Source organism: Hyperolius riggenbachi, chromosome 4, assembly GCF_040937935.1.
Source record: "Hyperolius riggenbachi isolate aHypRig1 chromosome 4, aHypRig1.pri, whole genome shotgun sequence".
Classification (NCBI taxonomy): domain Eukaryota; kingdom Metazoa; phylum Chordata; class Amphibia; order Anura; family Hyperoliidae; genus Hyperolius; species Hyperolius riggenbachi.
In genome coordinates, this window is record NC_090649.1 from 163,889,531 (window position 1) to 163,911,238 (window position 21,708).

Genomic DNA, 21,708 nt, shown 5'->3' on the forward strand with positions numbered 1-21,708 from the left:
GACCAGCAAATTAAAGGCACCATGGGGGTTTGCCGCTATAATTTAATCCGCCAAGATTAACAAACTGTGTGTAACCTGTGCCCTGAAGCGGTTAAACATATTTATTATATCTATCTGAGGAGTACGGGAACGGAGCGATATTCTCAGCAAGCTATCATCTCCAAAGTAATTGACAAAGGGGTGGAGGGCTGAACGCAGCTTGAAATGAGTTTGTCAATTCTGTGAGGCCGCTGTTCATGTCTGCAGAGGGGGCATTTTATGAGCAGAGCCTTTCTTACCCGGCATACTTCATTGAGAATCATGCACTATGACAGCCCTGAAGGTCACAGCAGAATTTATTTAGCGCACAGCGCTCAACGAGATCTTTATTCACATTTCTGTCCTGTGGAAATGAGCAGCAAGCATTTTAAACTGATTTATGGGGATAATTCATGCTCGACTTGGTTGTATTTCAAGACATTTAATATGCTTTACATGGTGTATATTTAAGTACCACAGCTTAATAATGTTGTTTTTTATTATATATTTATCTCAAGCTGGTGGAGCAGTGCGTCTTGCCACGCTCTGGAAACTCGCAGGCATTTTATATGTATTTAGTGAAGTACCTTAGTGGGGGGAATCTGGGTGCATTACACACACTCTTGGCGGCACAAGTGTAGATGTCTCCAGTGTCCAGAATATGGAGCCAGAGGAAGGTATTTCGCTTCACATGCAGGGAAAAGTCTTCCTGTTAACGGGGGGGGGGGGGGGGGGTTTACTCAGGAAGTAGGGCTTGATTGGGGTATTTTTGAATCTTCTGCAGGAAAACACAAAAGATAACAGAGAAGGAAATATACTTTATATAACTTTACATCACTACAGGAGATCCTCTCTGATCCAAATATCTTTTTGTTTCCCCGGCACCCACAGTAATCTGCAATGACTCTTGTTAAATGTATTTATTGTATTTATAAAGCGCCAACAAATTATGCAGCGCTGAATAAATGCTTCTAATGGTTTGGATGCAGAGAAGGAGATGCCCCATTCTCCTCCTCCTTCCTGTTGATTCTGGTGGCAGTGAGTGAGCAAAGCAGCCATGTAAAGGCAGAAGCTTTTTATTATTTTAGATATAGGACTCACATTGCATAAAGCATAGTTATTTGCGTTAATTCCAAAAATATAACACATTAAAGGCCCGTTTCCACTGCATGCAAATTAATCTGCATTTGTGCGAATAAACGAATTAATGTGGAAAAGGGCCCTTATTTATTTTATTTAAGTATTTATATAGCGTTGATATATTACGCAGCGCTGTACAGAGTATATTGTCTTGTCACTAAATGTCCCTCAGAGCGGCTCACAATCTAGTCCCTACCATAGTCATATGTCAGGGCAGTTTCTAGGCTAAATTGCACCCAGGGCGAGGGTGTAAAAATTGCGCCCCCTCCCCCCCCACCCCTGTGGACTCGCTAACCCTTACTCTTTAGGGACAGTCACACAGCCACAGGTCAGATCTGCCTACTTATTAGTGACCAGCCTATCATCCTGGAGGGAGCAGGGACCAGGAGAACACACAGGCGAAGAGAGCCTGGAGAGCCGACTCCTCCATGGGCTGCTCCATGCGTCACCAGCTCTCTAGCGGTTATGTCCTTTTGCCTGCGCCCCCCTTCTTCTACTTGCTGGTCTGCGCCCAGGGCGGTCACCCTGTCTGCACTGCCCAAGAAACGGCCCTGTCATATGTCCATGTATGTATCATGTAGTGCATGTATAAAAGTCTAGGGCCAATTTAGGGGAAGCCAATTAACTTATCTGTATGTTTTTGAGATGTGGGAGGTGCCGGAGTGCCCGGAGGAAACCCATGCAGACACGGGGAGAACATACAAACTCCTTGCAGATGTTGACCTGGCTGGGATTCGAACCGGGGACACCCAGCACTGCAAGGCGAGAGTTCTAACCACTAAAGTATTTATGAATAGTGCTTTTAAAAAAGACAGCAGACCTGAGAGGGGTTTGGAGGCTGCCATATTTATTTCTTTTTAAACAACACCAGTTGCTTGGCAGTCCCACTGTTTGTTCTGGTATCAGTAGTTTCTCAATCACACACCTGAAACCAGCATGTGGGAAATGCAGTCAAACTTAAGTCAAATATCTAATCTACATGCTCGTTCAGGGTCTATGAACGGTTTAGACAGCGGACCAATGGGGAGCCCGGCTGCAGATTCAAATATGCTTTGCCTGGGCTCCTATGCGCACAGTAATTACAGTGTCAGATGCACTGTAATTACGTGACGGATTTTGCGGCGAGAGGCGTCGGGTGATCGGTGGCGGTACGTATAATGACAGGGGAGCCTTTGCAGAGCTGCGCGGGGGCATCTAAAGTGTGCGGCGACCCAGCGGGGAGCTCTGGGGGACTTCTTATTAAAGGAGACCCCCAGATGCTGCAGCGACGACGTGTGTTAGCTAGTTTAGACCTGCTTTTTGCAGGTCTAAGCTAACCCTCATGTCTGCCGGGAAGCATCGGTCCCTGAAGGCATGAACAGGGGAATTGGATACCGTGTTAAGGCCTGGGGGGGTCTAAAGTTTAGTAAGATTAGGCGATGCCCCCATCGCCTAAGTTAAGAACTCGCCAGTGCTTAGCGCCTGTTGTGTCCTGTGCATCCCCGGCATCTCTTTAGATGTGCTGCAGCCACCAGGAGGGTCTTTTCTGAAAAAGAGTATACAGATTTCCACATCTAAAGGGATGCAGAAAAGCCTCATAAAAAGTCACCTTCTCTGCTTTGATACAGTGAAAGACCCGCCTTCCACCACATCTGATTAAAATTAGCTTGAGAAAGCAGGGCTGTGTGGCTCTTCCTATTGGCTGCCTGGCTCTCCTTATTGGCTGTCTGTCAAAGTTACCACAGAAAGAACATGAAAAGAATGAGTTATGAGCTGCAAAAAATACTGAACACTTTTGCCCCATTTACCGACTGCTATAGCCTTTGTGAATTGCAATTTCTTGACATTTCTTGAGGCAATTAACGCACAACTCTGTAACTGTAACTGTAATTTACCTCACTAGTCAGTAATTCTAATTTTCTGTGCGGTAACAGGTTTAGGGAATTGGAATGTGGAAAAGTGATCAGTAAAATCAGCTGTTTTCAGCATTACCGAATGCGGTAATGCTTAGTGAATGCTGCCCATTGGGATTCTACTGTACTATATCTTTAAAAATTTTCTTCTAGCACAGAGAAAAAATATTCTTCTAGCACAGAGAAAATAGTTATGAGGTAGATGATAAAATGACATATGTATCATTTTCAGAAGGCATTCGTTCTACATATAGTTATCCAGGGTAATTATTATGGAACAGGATCCACATCCCTCAGACTGTATAGACAGCTGCATGATGGAGAATGACGTCTTATTGGACACACAATCCATAATGGTCAGAGCCTGCTATAGATTAGTGCTCGTGTCATGACACCCATTGTTATCCACTCTGAGGTTGGTCTGCCATGCGCTGCAGAAGCATATAGGATGCATTCACTGTTAATTAGAAACAAAATACATATAATTATACTAAATCAGCTGCCTTTCATTATTACTTCATTTGACATTAATGGCTTCAGGGAAAGCCACATATTGTAATATAACCTTTTAAAAGCCATGTCTAATATGGTTGGCCTCATGTGCTGTGCTATGGGCAGACGTCCAGCAGCAAGTAGCAAAGGCAGGGAAGAAATGGCTGTTTGGTATTTTGGGACAATCACACATCCCAGAGAATGTTTAGGTGGGAGGCTAGGTTCATGAAGTCATTGCATTGGTGATCAATTAGTCCCGGGCCCATATGCAATTAACCTTTTCTCCTAGGAGATACCTTTTCATCTTCTCTTTTAAATAACTTTTCAGAGTGTTGGAACTGAAAAGTATCAAAAAGTAGTTGAAAATGTACTATCAAAATTATTTTGAGTACTTGAGGACCAGAGGTTTATAACCCCCCCCCCCCCCCCCCCCCCCCCGTGACCAGGCCATTTTTTACCATTCAGCACTTCACAGCTTTAATGGTCGGGGAACGAGGAAGCCACTCTGCGGCTGCCATCCTCCGTTAGGCGAAATCTCAGGAGATAAAGGTAATTGCATATGGGCACAAGTAGTTTAGCCATTCAATGGGAAAGGTGCATGATTGAGCAGGAAACAAACAGGTCATACCCAAAGGCTTCCAATCTGGTGGGGGGGGGGGGGGGTAGGGACACTCACACTAGGTGGGGGACAATGTGTAGTTGCTCAGCAGTGGCGGTTAGGGCATTCATGAGCTCCATCCCTAAAGATGTTTAACTCCCAATTCAAAGGCCACCTATTTAATCTGGCATTTATTGAAAAGTACCTTTAATGATACGCCTCGTATGGAAAAAAAAATGTTTCAAAAATCATTATTGTTATTTTGTATTTATATATCAACGACATCTTCCGCAAGGCTTTATAGAGTATATAGTCATATCACTAACTGTCCCCCAGAGGAGCTCACAATCTAATCCCTACCATAGTCATATGTCCATGGTAGTCTAGGGCCAATTAACGTATCTGTATGTTTTTGGGATGTGGGAGAAAATTAGAATGCCTGAAGGAAAGTCTCACAGACACGGGGAGAACATACAAACTCCATGCAGATAGTGCCCTGGCAGGGATTTGAACCGGGCACCCAGAGCTGCAAGGCAAGTGTGCTATCCACTACACCACCGTGCTGTCCAAATGATGTTATTGTAATTTAAGATAAGTGATGTTACTCTTGATTTCACCAGTTTGCTACTTTCCTATGGATTATATCTTTGCCTGGTCTCTTTACTGTGGAGTCAGGATGAACACTGAGCTTGTGTAGCTCAACACCGAAAAGTCTGTGTTGTGTTTACTGTTTTTTTTTATGATGTTATGTGACTTTTTGGTGAAATCGTTGCTGTGCCTTTCTCCTCCGTCTGGAAGGCTTTGTGAGCTCTCACTGTGATTTGATGAAGTCTCAAAGCTTTAGAAATTACTTTGTAACCTTTTACAGATGGATAATCTCATCTCTTCCCTACCTTGGATCACTGCATAAAAAACTCTTTGGTGACTTCTTCACTTTTGAAAAAGTTCATTATGTAGTAATAATGCAATCAAGGCTACCTGTGGTTAGTCAGATGACTCTAATTATCAATTACATTTACTTAGCTGTATAACTAATAGCACTTACTTTCAAATATCCTTTATTTGGCTTAGGGATTTATTGAAACATATTTTGTTACATACAGTAAAATGTGTAATGTATGCATATGTTAAAGCGGAATATAACCCTGCATTTCAACTTTGCTCTAAAACATTATTTACAACATATTATATGCAAAAAGCAATTTTTTTTTTTTACTAGACCAGCATTGGAAGGGTTAAACACAGAGGTTTTAAGTTCTGTGCAGACGTTCAGATAGTTACATTCTATTTAGTTATATGTATATATTTAGAAATGTTACACACTCTTTGGCTGTCCTCCAACTCCTTCTCAGTGAGAGAGATGAGTCACAATAAACACTTAGATACATTTATGTAAACAAAAAGTATCTAACTCAAGTTCGGATGCGTCTGCAGAAATCTCCAGGGACTTTAAAGCCCTGTGTAACCCTTCCAATGCTGGTCTAGTAAAAAAAAAATGCTGGTTGCATATAATATACTGTAAATAATGTTTTAGAGCAAAGTTGAAATGCAGGGTTATATTCCGCTTTGAACACACTTTATATATAATGTATCCACACGTCTAATAAAAGCTGCGTTGTTCAGTCTACAGAGAGCATTGAAGACAAGCATGACTCTGCTATGCTGGGCACAGGGACAGTGGACCTATTTGCAGAGGAGAAGGAAACAGATGTCAGTACTCTCCCAGCTGGCATCAAGTACCTGGATGATAATGCAATCGCACACCCAAATGTGAGTTGCCTGAAATAGCTGACTGTATGTGACTCTGTTACCTACACAGTGAATGGAAATCAGAAATGTTTTAAAGGACCACTATCGCGAAAATCGTAAAATGTTAAAGAGAATGTTTACCGGATTAAAAAAGAAAAAGTCAGATACTCACCTAAGGAGAGGGAAGGCTCGGTCCTAATGAGCCTTCCCCCTCCTCTCCCGGTGCCTGGTCCCGCGCAGGATCCCCCGTGGCAGTATTCGACCAGTTCGGTCAAATACTGCCACTTCCGCATGCCTTTGGGAGCTTTCGGAAGCCTTCGGGAGCACTCGGGCTCCCGATGACGCGGCCGCTCCATACTACGCATGCGCGAGTGCCCTCTATGACGCACTCGCGCGTACGTAGTATGGAGCGGCCCGTCTTCGGAAGCCCGGGTGCTCCCGAAGACCTCCGAAATCCCTGCGGCGGCGGACGCGAACGGGGGAGCCAGCGCAGCATCGAGGGCACCGGGAGAGGAAAGGGAAGGCTCATTAGGACCGAGCCTTCCCTCTCCTTAGGTGAGTATCTGACTTTTTCTTTTTTGATCCGGTACCCATTGGCTTTAAATTACATGTAAGCACATGCAAATAAGAAGTACCTTTCTTCCACAGTAAAATTAGACATAAATAACTTTTTTCCTATGCTAATTTCACTTAGAGTAGGTAGCAGAAATCTGAGAGAACCAGGAGTTCTGAGGGTTTTCTTTATTTTCAAAAATACTTAGTGAATGTTAGTTGCTCCATCCAACTGCTAAAAAAGTGTACAGTGAGCAGGGAGGCTGGCCAGCATCTTTTTACAAATCATTTTCAGGGAGTATCTTTATAAACAATAAAGGCCATGCTGAGAATCCCCTATAAAGAGATGGACTAGTCCAAACCTGTCAGTTCTGTAAGATTACTGTAAGTGACAGCAGCATAGGAGAAAAGTAGTTCATGGCTCATTTTTACTTATATGTATGTGTTTGCATGTATTTTAAATGTTATGATTTTTGCGATAGTGGTCCATTAAATGTAGAGCTCACCTGAATTGTGTTAACATAACACAGAGACACAGAGAAAATACAGAATATTATTGTCTAGATGAGGAATGAGTGAATTTCTCTTAATTTGTTCTGCTGAAATATTCTCAAATGTGCTATTAGCAGAGTATGCCCAGAATGTATGGCTAATCTGAATTATGTGTGGTCTTCAAGGAGATCAGCAAAGTGCTGCTACAATGTATCCCTATGGATACATTCACACTTCAGCAGTTGCGATTTTGATAAATCGCAAACGCATTTTGGGGGCGATTGTTCTGTGATTCTCGTTCTATTGAACGGGAATCCCAAGCGCAAATCGCACAGAATCGCAAGATTTTGCACTCAAATCACGATCGCCGGGCTGAATGTGATCGCAGGCCATGCGCCGAGTGTGAATCGGCCCTTGTACAGGATCCTGGTTGTTTGGGGATCTTCAGTAAACTATCTTTGACCTGTGGTTTTACCCAAAAAACAACTTTTATTACACGTATCATATTATATGGGAAAAAAAAATATCTTTGACTTCAAAGGTGAAGTCTCTGGTTTTCTCTTTAAAGCACACCTGAATTGGTGAATAGTGGGGCACAAGTACTAGTAGCAAACTAAGGGGTGGGCTGCTCCGGGTGTCGCCATTTCAGGGGGTGACACCGGAGTCGTCCTGTGCAGCCGCTGGTGTCCCCAGTCATCTGCATCTACATTGTGCATCACAGCTCTGCGCTATGCTGGCCCGGGACAGCACATCCACAACATGTGAGTGAGAAGGACCTCGCTCTCCTCTGCACACTGACCGCTAAGTGCCTGTTTCCCAGTGTGTAGAAAAACCCTGCATGTTTCAGTCAGGCGCTTAGTAGTCAGGCTACAGAGGAGAGCGGGGTCCTTTTGGCCTCTGTGTCTCTTTCACATATTTGTAGACCTGCCATCCCTAGATCCTGCGTTTGTGGTGGTGTTTTTGTGATTTGTGATGGAAAATAGCCATTTAAGTTTTTTGAAAGAAGCATATAAATATGATTAAAATACTCACATATTCCATTTGAAGAACCCAGATGATGGTGAATATGGCATTGCATATGTATGCCTACTAGGAAACTTAATTATCCTTTTCAGTCATTTGCCAGCATATCTATAGCAATTCCTGGATTATCCAGAGCCAGATAATCTGAAAGGCAAACCTAGGCAGTTGCCTAAGGCCTGGAGAGAGTCTAGGGGCCTGGTGGATCCAAGCCCCCGCCACATCTTACTAAAAAAAAAGCCAGGTGACCATCAGCACTGGGCAAAAATTGCTATCTTGCCTAGGGCCCCATTTCATCTTTATTCATTTCTGGGATTAGCTGCTACACAGATTGCCACATGTTAGCAGGGCCGAGGCAGAGGCGAGAGAGGCTCCAGCCTCAGGGCGCAGTGTAGGAGAGGGCACACAACTCACTCGGCTATCATTCCCCTATTGTGTTTGAAGCAGAGAGCAATAAGAAAAGGAGATGCATATGGCAGTGACTGCAAGCCAGATAACTAGAGATTAAAGTGTTGGGGGCCCTGGGGCACCTCTTAGTCTAATAGCAATCAGTGTGTGACTGCTGGGGTGGGAGGGATGGAGGGGTGAACTTTGGTGTCTCAGCCGTGGATGCTGGAGGACCTTGTCCCGGCTCTGCATATTAGTATTTATAAAAACTTAGAACAAAGACAACGTCAATGGCAATTACTTCTGCTTTAGTTCTCCAACCTATACTAAGGAAATGTAATCTGATGTGTTTGTCAGGATTACTCTCACTTGCTAGACCTTTTTAGTTGTTTTTCTTATATATTCTATTTATTTGATTCATGAGGCCAATAAATAGATACCTATTATTTACCTGTGAACTGTGTTCCTTGTGTAGCTGTATATTGAGACGACTGAAGCTGAGGAAAAATGGCACAAGAGACTGATGTCCCTCCGGCAAGAGAGGCTGATGGGCAGCCCCGTAGCATGAACTGAGGTGTCATCCATCAACTTGACTATTGTGTGATGTTTTTACTTCTGTGTAATGTCTTCATTAAAATTCTTTTAATGAAACAGACTGTTGCATGTTTTATTAGACAATTAGGAATTGCCTAAGACCGTGAACTCTGAAACCTGGAGCACAAACTGAACAATCTGGTTGAAAAACATCAGAAGAACCCCTCTATATACTTATACAAACTTAATAAAGACACAAAGCTACAGATGGATGTTATTCTCTCTAGGCTCTCTGAAAAGATGTACAAATGGATGCAATCAAAATATCACAAAGTCCTTAAAAAGCCAGACAGATGGCTAGCCAAAAAGCTACGCCAGAAATAAACACTTAACACTTAATCAGGTCCAGAAAATTAAGCAACATGATGGCACCATCACCAGCAACCCGAATAGAATTTTCTAGGCATTCCACTCCCTTAATCAAACTTGATATAGTGAACCCAATCCGGGTGACTAGAATGGTATCAATGCTTTCTTAGACCCCATCTCGGAGTCGACCCAGACATTAGAAAATTCCATCACTGATGAGAAGAATCTAAGTTGAAGAATTAACAAGGGCTCAGGCCCAGGTGGCACTCTATTATTAAAAATGCAAAACCCAATTATATCCCCACCCTAAAAAAAACTCTGCAACTCGATACTTAAAGATAAATCGTGACCAAGAATTGAACTTCATCCCAATCAGTAGCTGATACCCCCTTTTACACGAGAAATCTATTTCTTTTCTTAAACAGATTATCAGGGGGCTCTGTATGGCTGATATTGTGGTGAAACCCCTCGCACAGTGTGATGTCAGGACCATGGTCCCGACAGTTTCCTGTCTGTGAACCTCATTGCATTGTGGGAAATAACAGCTGGGTCTAACTGCCAGAAAAGGAAGCAGCATCTCCTTCCCCTGACATCACATGCCAGCAGTAAAAATGTCACCATTTGATAAATGTCAGAATGTAAATCAGGGAGAGGAAAGATTTTACAATGGGCAAACACTGACTGAGGGCCCATTCACACCAGAAGCGCTTTTCTGAGTGTTTTTCCATTGATTAGCGCTTTTTAAAACCACTCCCATTCACTTTCATTAAAATTGCAGAAAAATCACCACGATTTCCACGTACGCGATCACGAAATCGTGATGATATTTCTGCGATTTTAATAAAAGCGAATGGGAGAGATTTTAAAAACCGCTAATCAATCGCAAAACGCTCAGAAAAGCACTTCTAGTGTGAATGGGCCCTAAATTTATACTTAATGTAAAAATGAAGCACTTTTTTATTACATTATTTTCACTGGAGCTCCTCTTTAAAGGTAAGGGCATATGACTGTCCTTGAATGTATTTTCGTGTTAGCTCAGAGGTCAGTTCCAGGCACATATCTAAGTGAACCATCTGGCAGTTTGGTAATAGGTACCCAAATGTTACCCTTTTTCTGCATCTAATGAAGTTTTTGCATTAAAAAAAGTCCTGTTTGAAAGGAAATTTTAACTTAAAGTGTACCAGAGCCCACGGAAATCAAAGAATCAATACTTACGCGGGGCTTCCTCCAGCCCCATAAGCACATGCCAGTCCCTCGCTGTCCTTTCGCAGTCTGCCGTTCAGCTGCAATCAGCCCCGATGTTACCGGATTGCTGTTGCTGAACAGCAGACTACGGGACGACGGCGAGGGAATCACAGGTGCTTATGCGGCTGGAGGAAGCCCCGGGTAAGTATCAATTCTTTGATTTCCGTGGGCTCTGGTTTCCTTTAAAAAAGATATAACGTATCAATGCTACCAAAGCCATTTTGTGTGTTATAATTTACCAGAGAAGCCCAGTATACTTTCTTGCAACCAAAGCATTAGTAATCCCTTTGGTGTGCAGCAGGGGTGCCAATTAGGTATATTGCAAAGGACTTCTGGGTAGATCCCACACCACCTGCCTGAGTGATGTGCACACTGTACTCTGACACTCTGATTGCCCTGACACACCAAATCGCGTTTTGCAGGTTGTTTTAGTTTTTGAAAAAAAACACTTAGGTAAGTACAGTGGTAAAAGTATTCGGCCCCTTGAAGTTTGGTCATATAACTGCCACAAACATGAATCAGTTTTATTGGAATTCCACGTGAAAGACCAACACAAAGTGGTGTACATGTGAAAAGTGGAACAAAAATCATACAGGATTCCAAACATTTTTTTACAAATAAATGACTGCAAAGTGGGGTGTGCGTAATTATTCAGCCCCCTTTGGTCTGAGTGCAGTCAGTAGCCCATAGACATTGCCTGATGAGTGCTAATGACTAAATAGAGTGCACCTGTGTGTAATCTAATGTCATTACAAATACAGCTGTTCTCTGATGGCCTCAGAGGTTGTCTAAGAGAATATTGGGATCAACACCACCATGAAGTCCAAAAAACACACCAGACAGGTCAGGGATAAAGTTATTGAGGAATTTAAAGCAGACTTAGGCTACAAAAAGATTTCCAAAGCCTTGAACATCCTACGGAGCACTGTTCAAGCGATCATGCAGAAATGGAAGGAGTATGGCACAACTGTAAACCTACCAAGACAAGGCCGTCCACCTAAACTCACAGACCGAACAAGGAGAGCGGTGATCAGAAATGCAGTCAAGAGACCCATGGTAACTCTGGACGAGCTGCAGAGATCTACAGCTCAGGTGGGGGAATCTGTCCATAGGACAACTATTAGTCGTGCACTGCACAAAGTTGGCCTTTATGGAAGAGTGGCAAGAAGAAAGCCATTGTTAACAGAAAATCATAAGAAGTCCCGTTTGCAATTTGCCACAAGCCATGTGGGGGACACAGAAAACGTGGAAGAAGGTGCTCTGGTCAGATGAGACCAAAATTGAACTTTTTGGCCAAAACGCAAAACGCTATGTTTGGCGGAAAACTAACACTGCACATCACTCTGAACACACCATCCCATCATGCTCTGGGGGTGCTTCTCTTCAGCAGGGACAGGGAAGCTGGTCAGAGTTGATGGGAAGAAGGATGGAGCCAAATACAGGGCAATCTTGGAAGAAAACATCTTGGAGTCTGCAAAAGACTTGAGACTGGGGCGGAGGTTCACCTTCCAGCAGGACAACATACCCATGTGTTAGAATGGCCCAGTCAAAGTCCAGATCTAAATCCAATCGAGAATCTGTGGCAAGATCTGAAAACTGCTGTTCACAAACGCTGTTCATCTAATTTGACTGGATTTGTTTTGCAAAGAAAAATGGGCAAGGATTTCTCTCTAGTCTATAGATGTGCAAAGCTGGTAGAGACATACCCTAAAAGACTGGCAGCTGTAATTGCAGCAAACGGTGGTTCTACAAAGTATTGACTCAGGGCTGAATAATTACGCACACCCCACTTTGCAGTTATTTTTTAATTTTTTTTAAAAATGTTTGGAATCATGTATGATTTTCGTTCCACTTCTCACGTGTACACCACTTTGTATTGGTCTTTCACGTGGAATTCCAATAAAATTGATTCATGTTTGTGGCAGTAATATGACAAAATGTGGAATAATTCAAGGGGGGCGAATACTTTTGCAAACCATTGTATCAATTATTTGATTTGATTGGTCTCAGGTTTTCTTTAAACCAGACTTACTTGAACATGCACAGCTTGCCAGGGAAACCAGCAGGTGGAGCTCTAAGTATGTATGCAATGTCTAGTTACTGTGATATTTAATATCTTCCATCTTAAAAAAAAGCAATATTTTAAAAAGTAATTTATTAAAACTCATGCATAAAATACAACTGACTACATATTCCATTTTCACAACATTTGTTCTGGATGGAGCTGCTGCTTTGCTCTGTATGCTCAGACTACTAGGAGGTGTGGCAGAGAGCTGTTAAAGTCTGGGGTGGATGAAACCAGATACTTTTCAGAAATATATCTCACAACAGGTAATCGGGGACCTTATACAGAAATAAAAATAAAGCCTCTGTTTGTTTGCATCTGTCCAGAAAAAAAATTGTGCCTGGGACTGGCCTTTAATGTATTTAGCTGCCTTTGTATTATTAAACATAAACTATGTATTGAGTGCTGTACCTGTGCTTAATCATTCCTTGCAGCTATACTCCCGCATTACTAGATGATGGGCTGCGGCACTTGTCCATTCATTCAAATGCATGGACATCGCCTGTACGATCTACTATGCTGCTGCCTATGGTCTTGATATTGCTGCTGTATTCCAGGTAACAACAATTTACTACAAAGTGGTAAGAGTGCGGTTGTACACAGCCCTTGCTGTTGCACATACTGTTGCTGGAGAATCCTAGTGAAAGAGGTCACACTCTTTGTAGCAGCGTGATATGTTCCAATGTTGAGTCCTCAGACTATGGACCTATGGTACCAGCTGCCCATCTAGTGAGGAAGCTAACTTCATCCTGATGTACTAGTGAGCTAGACAGCTCGAGCTTACTTGGATTGATCCAAGTTTTGAGGTCCACTAGTGCAGAGGGGCCCCATGACACATGTGGTTGCAAGCGTGTTGTTTGGATTGACAAAGTTGTCTTGTCTGTTTTGTTTGTTTTTATTTTTACATTACTTATGTCATCATATGACTATGCATTTAACAATCTAATTAAACAAAGATTGAAGCTATAGACACACTTTTTTTCATTTTTTTTCTAGCAGTATACGTGTAGTCTGAACATACAGAGCCAAGCAGCAACTCCATCCAGAACAAAATTTTGTGAAAAAGGAATATGTAGTCAGTTGTATTTTATGCATTAGTTTTAATACTAAATAACTTTTTAAAATATATTTCTTTTAAGTAGGAAGATATTAAGTATCACAGAAACTGAACGCGGCAATGTATACTATCCTTTGATTGGTAATACCCGAGTAACAATATTATTGCTGGGCTGATCCTTCTACCTGCTAGACCTGTCTTCACCAAAGGGCTATGTAAGATCAGAAAATGCAAGCATAGCATTTTAGGGATGTTTGGGGAGTGTGAAAAGGCATGCAATATACATAGTAAAAAGGTATGCTAATGTGCTGATTTTATTAGTAATATGATGAACAGGTTTATTATAATTCCAGTGGCGGCTTGCATGATGTAATGAACTCTAAAGGTACCGTTCTCCTTTAAAGAGGAACTATAGTCTGGCAAAACATACAATTTAAAACCTGTCTTCCTTATTGACTATACAGTTATCCAGTCTGCCTTTGACTCAAAAATAATATCATCTGCATACAGTACATTTAAATTCCTCCCAGGTCAAATGTATCTTGCGTGGAAGTTGCAATCTTACATAAGACATTTAATCTTCCATAATATCCAGTTCTATAAACAAACATTACACTGCTATTGTTAGACTGCACCACCTTTTCTCTTTGTGCCTTGTTCAATTAAGCTCTATTATTTTCTTTATTCAGAGATAACAAAACAGCCTGTAGAGCTCCATTCTGACAGTTCACTGACTGATAAGGCTGCGTACACTGCACCATGTATGCATAACCTATATAGCAGTAATATAAATGTTTAGTTGTGGCATAAGGTCTGATTAAATCAGAATTACAGTTAAAATGAGGATGCTTGTGTCCTAGAACTAGAAGGGGGCTGCCCCAGAGAGGGTTAGTTTACTTGGATTTAGTCCTCTTGCCATGGCGTACCTCACTGCACTCCATCCTTCCAACCCTTCCTGCTTCATGGCATGACTTCCTCTGTGAAACAGGAAGTGTCGGGAGGATAGGGTGCAGCAGTAAGAGGACCATCGTTCAGGTAAACTAACTCTACAGTAGCCCCCCGCCTCAGACACAAGTGTGTACAGTTTTGCATCTTATCCTGGTCATGAATCGGGGTTAAATGTTTTCTCCTAGGTGATATTTTTAAACTTGTCAATAAAATGCATTTTAGGCCCGGTTCACATTAGCGGTGGCTATCCGGAATAGCCGTGCCGGAGCCGCACCGCATGCTGGCCGGACGAAACGGACGCACGGCATAGCAATGTAAGTCTATGCCAGGGTTCACATGTGTCCGTTTCGTCCGGACCGGAGCCGGACCGGATCCGGACTCCGGTGTCCGTTCCAACATGCGCTATTTTTTGGTCCGGCTCCTCCGGCAGCCGTATCCGGGGCGGAGCCGGACTGCACCATCCGGCCAATGGAAACCAATGAGAACCGGAGAGCGCACAACACACTGGCAAAAAATCCGGATGTTCTACCCCACTTCCTATGAGGATTGTTGCGGCGATATTGTATCGGGGACACATGGGCAACCATTTTGGAGTGGAGCAGCACGAGCTGGAGATGTTGGCAGCATGTTGGAGGTGGAGGTGAGTGCTAAACAGCGGAGGGCCTGATTCCACAGGTCCCCCTTCTGCTGACCTCCCAGACCCCAACATTTTTTTTTGTTTTTATACAGGTTGTTATCTCTTTAAGAATCCGGATCCGGACCGCAACCGTGTTCATACCGCACGGAAACCGTATGCAACCGGACCGGATCCGGACAGGAACCGTACGGTTCAGGTCCGATCCGGCTCCGGTGCGGTCCGGACATCCGGTGCGGTTTTTGCAAAACCGCAAGTGTGAACCGGGCCTTAAGCCCCTAGAAGGCAAGAATATGGTCAAAATAATTTTAGTAGTACTTTTTTACCAACTTTGTGGTACTTTTTTAGTTGAAAAGTACTGGAAAGTTATTTAAAATCAAAGATGAAAAATTATCTCCTGGGAGAAAACTCAGGTGAAAAATAGAATTGCATATGACCCTTAATGTGAAAATGTTATCATTAAAGACAAGACACAGAACATTTTTATTGCACTTTTCTGGTGGCGGACTCTAAGCGCCAGAGCTGCAGCCACTTAAGGCGTGCTCCACAGGTGACCATGACCATTAGGGAGCCTTGCCCAAAGACTCCTTACTGGTTTACATACTGGCTTGAGACAGGTTTCGAACCCTGGTCAAAGGGCTCAAATCCCATAACAAAGGCAATAGACTTACTAGTGTGCTATCCAGCTGACCCAGCAGTAGATGAAGAAAGAAAAGCACTTATGTCTAGTGCTTGAAATTGCCAGTGCCTGTGGGGGTCCTTCAATGTGTAGCATCCAGAGCTGTGGAAAGACAAGGTAATTAAATGGCAGTGCGGAGATCTGTTCTAGGAGAGTAAAACTCCACTGCTAAAGCAAATGCACCTGTAATTTACTTCCTTAGAAAACATGAAAAAGTATTAACTGGAAAAAAAAAATCAAGGGTGGGTAGTATTGTATCTGCTGTACATCATACGACCTGCTCCAAACTGGCTATATCGTTTACAAGGGTTACTACAGACCTTTTATTAACAGAGTCACTTGTTCATATGAACCCTGTGTACTCTTTACCAAATGACTTAGAGATTAGATCATTCCATGTTGATACTGGCAACTGGTTTTGTACCCTGTATTTCAACAGATGAAAAGTTATTTCATCCAGTAGCATGGGTAAGAGTGGAACATGTGATGTTTGGGTGTCACAAGTGTCTGAACAGATGGGAGTTCCGGCATATATCAGGCTGCAGTAACTGAGAAGAATGCTTTGCTATGCATCATCTGTTCTCAGTCCGCAGTAACACCTCTCATAATCCCTCTTTGCTGTAAACTAGTGAAACACTCTGCAGTATGAGAAATTGGGAATTACGAATATGTTTCTGGGGATTTTACGTAATTTCTTGTTCAAGCTTATAACATTGCACACAGTTGCTCCACTCTTTCCCATTTTCTTAAAAGTAATTCAAATACTAGCTTTTGAGAGGAACAGGGAATGGAACTTTTTCAAGAAGTGAATAATATTGAAGGAATACTATCGATGCACATATTTTTTTTAATTGACACAGGAATTGTTTGGGAAGTGCTGCTAAGTACTGGTGTATACATTTTAGTAGCAACCTCTTTGTTTACTGTTATCAAAATACTTTCAAACTTTACTGACGCCAAAACTGACGGCAGACTGAGCCATGAGGAGAGGAGAAATTCCCCTCACACTTGATCAGTTAACTCTATGTGTAACTCTGTGTGTGACAGAGAGAAAGTTCCCAACAGCTGCAGCTTCTGTGTTTCTGACTGAAGAGAGCAGAGGAAATGTAACTAATTGTCACAGCTTTTCATACTGTTTTTGCTTTCAGAGTTTGATATGTTTGATATTTGCTTTCTGTAGTCTGATATGCAACTCTGGCTGTGCATTGAAGCAGACACCCCTTCTGCAATTGATTTGTCCCAATATAGCTAAATCCTACCCTCAATAAATTACAGCTTTTGCCTCTGATATTTAACATGAAAAGTAGGAAAATGTTTACACAGCTACTTAGACATTATTTGTACATTGTCATTTTAGCAGGGCCGGCGCTACCATTAAGGCAAAGGAGGCAGCTGCCCCAGGGCCCCATAGCTTGTAGGGGCCCCCAGTGGCTACAAGAGGAAAAAAAATTCAAATCGGCCTTATAGTTTTTGAGAAAATCGATTTTAAAGTTTCAAAGGAAAAAAAATACACACTTAAAAACCTGCCGACCTTAATGGTTAATAGCAAATCCACCTTAAATGCTAGAAACCCTAAATTTGCAGGTTATGTTAAGGAGATCATTAGGAATAAGAGGAAAAAACAATTTTTCAAAAAGACCTTATAGTTTTTGAGAAAATCGATTTTAAAGTTTCGAAGGAAAAAAGTATACTTCTAAATGCGGTAAATGTCACTTTTAGTAGCAAACCTAACGGTAGTGTAATTTTACATGCATCAAACGAAAGCGCAATAAATTTCCTGACGGGGTTTCCAGGGGGTCCATACGCAGCCGCAGCGCTTTGGCCAGGGATAGCTATACAGCCGCAATATGGCTGTATGAAGATCCCTGGCATTTTTTTTTCTATTTTCCCCAAAAAAAAATTTATGTTTAGAGTGTGGGAATTTTTTTTAAAAAATTATGTGGGTTCCCCCCCCTCCTGAAACTTTTTAACCCCTTGTCCCCATGCAGGCTGGGATAGCCAGAATGTGGAGCTCCGACCGATTGGGACTTCACACCCTGTTATACCAGCTGCAAAAAAGGTCCCCTAATGCCGATTTTTGTTCCGGGGTATATGTTGGGGGGGGGGGCCCAGGTTTATTTTGCCCTGGGGCCCCATTGTTGCTTAAACCGGCCCTGCATTTTAGAACACTTGGGTATTGATAGTATTCCTTTAAGCAGAACGATTTCATTGAAGTAGTATTCACTTCAAAGACTAACGTTTTGTTTAGGTATGCTAGCCATTTATAGAAGAACTATAGCTACAAAAAAGAGTTATACATCAAGGACCATGATATAAAAGTCTGCAACTTTATTACTCATAACATACCCCCGTGCCTTCTTCCCAGCTCTATAAACTCCTTCTCTCCCATGCAGACTGATATTGCACAGGGTTTTGGAACCCATCATTAATACATGTGGTCAGACAGAGGAGAGTAAGGGAGGAAATGACATCAGGATTGGCTTCAACATAGCCACAGTTAAAGTGTATTCCTTGTAGACCACAACAGTTATATGAAATGCCCAGATGTCCGAAATCGGAAAAAATTGAGGACACAATGTTATGTGAATGTCCATGGGAAACCAAATATTTCCATGGTGTTGGTTCCTTGGTGTTGGAATGCAGGGAAGCATTTTTTCCCCCACCGAGTGGAACGCAGGAAGTGAGCTGGAGGAAGTGACGTCAGTAAGGACTCGAGGAAACTATCGGAGTACAGTGCGCACAGACCGGCTGGCGTGCGCGGAAGACCTCTCCTGCCCAGGAATGGAGGATTGGACCTATCAAGTATCGGAGGATAGGAGTCCTTGAAGTGAAAAGACGTGCAAGGTATACACACATGTATATTATCTTCCGTGGCGGCGGAGATCCAGGAACTTTGTGCATATGGAGGTATTTGACTGTTAAAACTAACTACATATCTTGAAGAAAAACGGGGACGGTCTCCACTTGCATACCTTCAGTCTGGATACGTAGTTTATTGGAGATATTTTTACGAGGAAAACTTGATTTTGATCCAGCTTTTATTACAGGAGGATTTTTTATACCCTCATTGAAATTTTTACTCGTTCACTTTTTAAAGGCATCAGGTAGCTCCCTTGAGTGTATGTATGGTGCGAGTGAGTAGATTGGGTATATGGATGTATATACTTTTATTCTTTTTTTGCATAAATAAATTTATAATTATATAACCCTGAACTTATGTCCAGCGCTCCTTATTCTGTACAATATTTTACATGTGGTAAAGGGCCAAAGGTTGGATAGAGGGAGACCTAAAGAAGGCATATATTACTTAAGACAAATATATAAAAACAAATAAATGCCTTTATTTAGATATAGGCTAAAGAAGGGTTATAAAAGGGACAAGATCAAAAACGACACAGGGTGACCATAAAATGTCCACCTGTACAGTGCATGCCTCCTTTTACATGAATAACTGAGTATCTTACATCAATGGTGTCTTTGGAGATACAACCAAAGCAATTATATGTGATAAATTACCGCAATGCTGGAAGAAAATGTCTGATAATGCAGTCAGTCTTCAACTTAACGCATTTCATGAACAGTGTTCTCTTCCTTAGGAGTAATTGAGTGCAATGTCAAGGGGGATTAAAAAAATGAGGAGACCCTCTTGCCCTTTAGCTTGGTTGCCTCCTCTTGCTCCTACATCCAGGACTTCTCACAAGCATCACCTCTCCTTTGGAAAACTCTCTCACAGCTGATTTGTCATTTCCAAGCCCGAAAACCTTCAGACATACTCTCGGAAGACATCTTTTCAGACAAGCCTAGAACTTGCCATAGTTAGCTTTAGAAGCTCGCTGCCTCATCTTCCAACCAATATGTCTCCACCCCACTACCCTCTAGATTTTGTTTGCAAGGGCAGGGGTTGCCTTGTAGCATTTCTTATTCTGCTGTAAGTTATCATATGAACATGCACCAGTTCATATGATAACACTGGTAACACTGCAGCGGTGAAAAACCGCCTCATGTCATGTCTTTACATAACATGGAGTGGGCCCTGTCTACCGCTTGTGCCAAGCACTAGCAATCGCTTGGCCAGTGGACAGGAGCAGCTGCCATGCATTGAATTCACTACCATCAGCTGCTTGTGGAAAAGAGGCCTTAAAGATGATCTGCGGTGAAAATAACAATGAATAGAATGCCTTTTAAAAAAAATAAATAAATAATTGAATCAGTGTTTGCCCATAGTAACATATTTCCTCTCCCTTATTTACATTCTGAAATTTATCACAGGAGGCAACATTTTCAGTTGTGCCAGGTGATCTGTATGGAATGTTCATTACTAAGAGTTCTAGGCACAGAGGGAGATGCTGCTTGCTTGGCAGTTGGAAAAAGCTGTGATTTCCCATAATGCAACGAGGTTCACAGACAGCAAACTGTCAGGACCATGGTCCTGACATCACACTGTGGGAGGGGTTTCACCACAATATCAGCCACACAAGACCCCCTCGATGCTCTATATGAGAAACAGTAAAGATTTCTCATGGGAAAGGGAGTATCAGGCTATCAGCTACTGATTAGAATGAAGTTCAATCCTTTGTTTAAGTTCTTCTTTGAACACTGTCATAGCAGATGAACCATCATATAGTCTGCAGGGAAATACAGGTTTGTAATTCACACCATAAAAATGATAGAACGCCCTAATGGTGCTCCAGCGTTGCTGTTATTAACCTACTAAATGAATGCTTAAGTCATCTACAGAATTACTAACAGATACAATAATTATAGGCTTTCAGCAAACCACAAACAACCTCTTTTCAAACGTATTTGATCCAGCACCAAATGTGTTAAATTAAGCCAGTCTAAGCATCAATTAGATCATGCAACATAGTGTCTGTCGGATTAAAAAGTGTACCCTTAACAAGCTGCAGCATTAGAAATTACATAGACTGTATCTTAACTCTCCAAATTAATACCAGAGGGAAATTATCCAGTGCCTAATTAGCAGGAGTAGTAAGAAACCCTCAAACTTTTAATTACAAATATTTATTTTAAACTAATTAATGATTTCATGCTCTTTATTGGGATTGCACTTTCAGGTGAACAGCAGCGTTTATTTACCCATAATTATTATTCTATTAAACCCTCTTCATTGAATGGCAAAGACCGATGTCAAAAAGAAGTCTTATTAGCAGGGCCGTTTCTACCACCGTGCGATCAGTGCGACGGCACTGAGCGCAGGCCAGCAGGTGAAGGAGGGAGGGCGCAGGATGGAGGATACATCTAGAGGGAGCCGCTGAGCCGGTGACGCACGGTGCAAGCTGATTAAAGTACACCAGCGCGATCACCGTGCTTCCCACACTCCTCCTGGGCTTCCAGCGGCTTTCTACTTCCGCTCCGACGTCAAAGAATGCGTGATGACAGCTGACGTCGGAGCGGTACTGCAGGCTAGGCAGAGAGAGGAGGAGATGGAGGAGTCCTATTTTTCTTGCCTCCTGTGTGTTCCCCTGGTCGGCCCCTGCGTGCTTTCTTCCCCTGTTTGCAGCTGGGGAGAGATTGTCTGGCCAGAATGACAAGGTAAACGAGTGGCCGGGTGTATGTAGCGGCAGGCCGGCAGCCACTGAACAGCTAGGGGATTGCAGGGGAGAGCTGGGAATGGATCCGATGGATTCTGCAACCTCTACGCTGCTCCCTCACATGTGACTCAACCCTTTTTAATACAGTGGCCAATCAGCAGAGCAGAAGGGTTCCCGCGTGATTTGTACTATCCTCTCTCTCACTGACATTCAGGAAACCACTTCTCCCGACAGAACTTCACATGGCCACCTGGCAAGCTGCTCCTGTGTTCTTTCCAGTCAGTA

The 21,708-nt window shown here is 42.6% G+C and overlaps 1 protein-coding gene across 1 annotated transcript in view; it reads left to right on the forward strand.

Moving 5' to 3' along the window:
* RSRC1 (arginine and serine rich coiled-coil 1) overlaps positions 1 to 8,991 on the forward strand; it is a 370,688-nt gene extending 361,697 nt beyond the window's left edge. The window contains exons 9-10 of the mRNA XM_068279276.1: positions 5,764 to 5,910; positions 8,816 to 8,991. Coding sequence (XP_068135377.1) covers positions 5,764 to 5,910; positions 8,816 to 8,908 — 240 coding nt within the window. The 3' untranslated portion in view covers positions 8,909 to 8,991. The remainder of the gene's footprint in view (positions 1 to 5,763; positions 5,911 to 8,815) is intronic.
* The last annotated feature ends 12,717 nt before the right edge of the window (positions 8,992 to 21,708 follow it).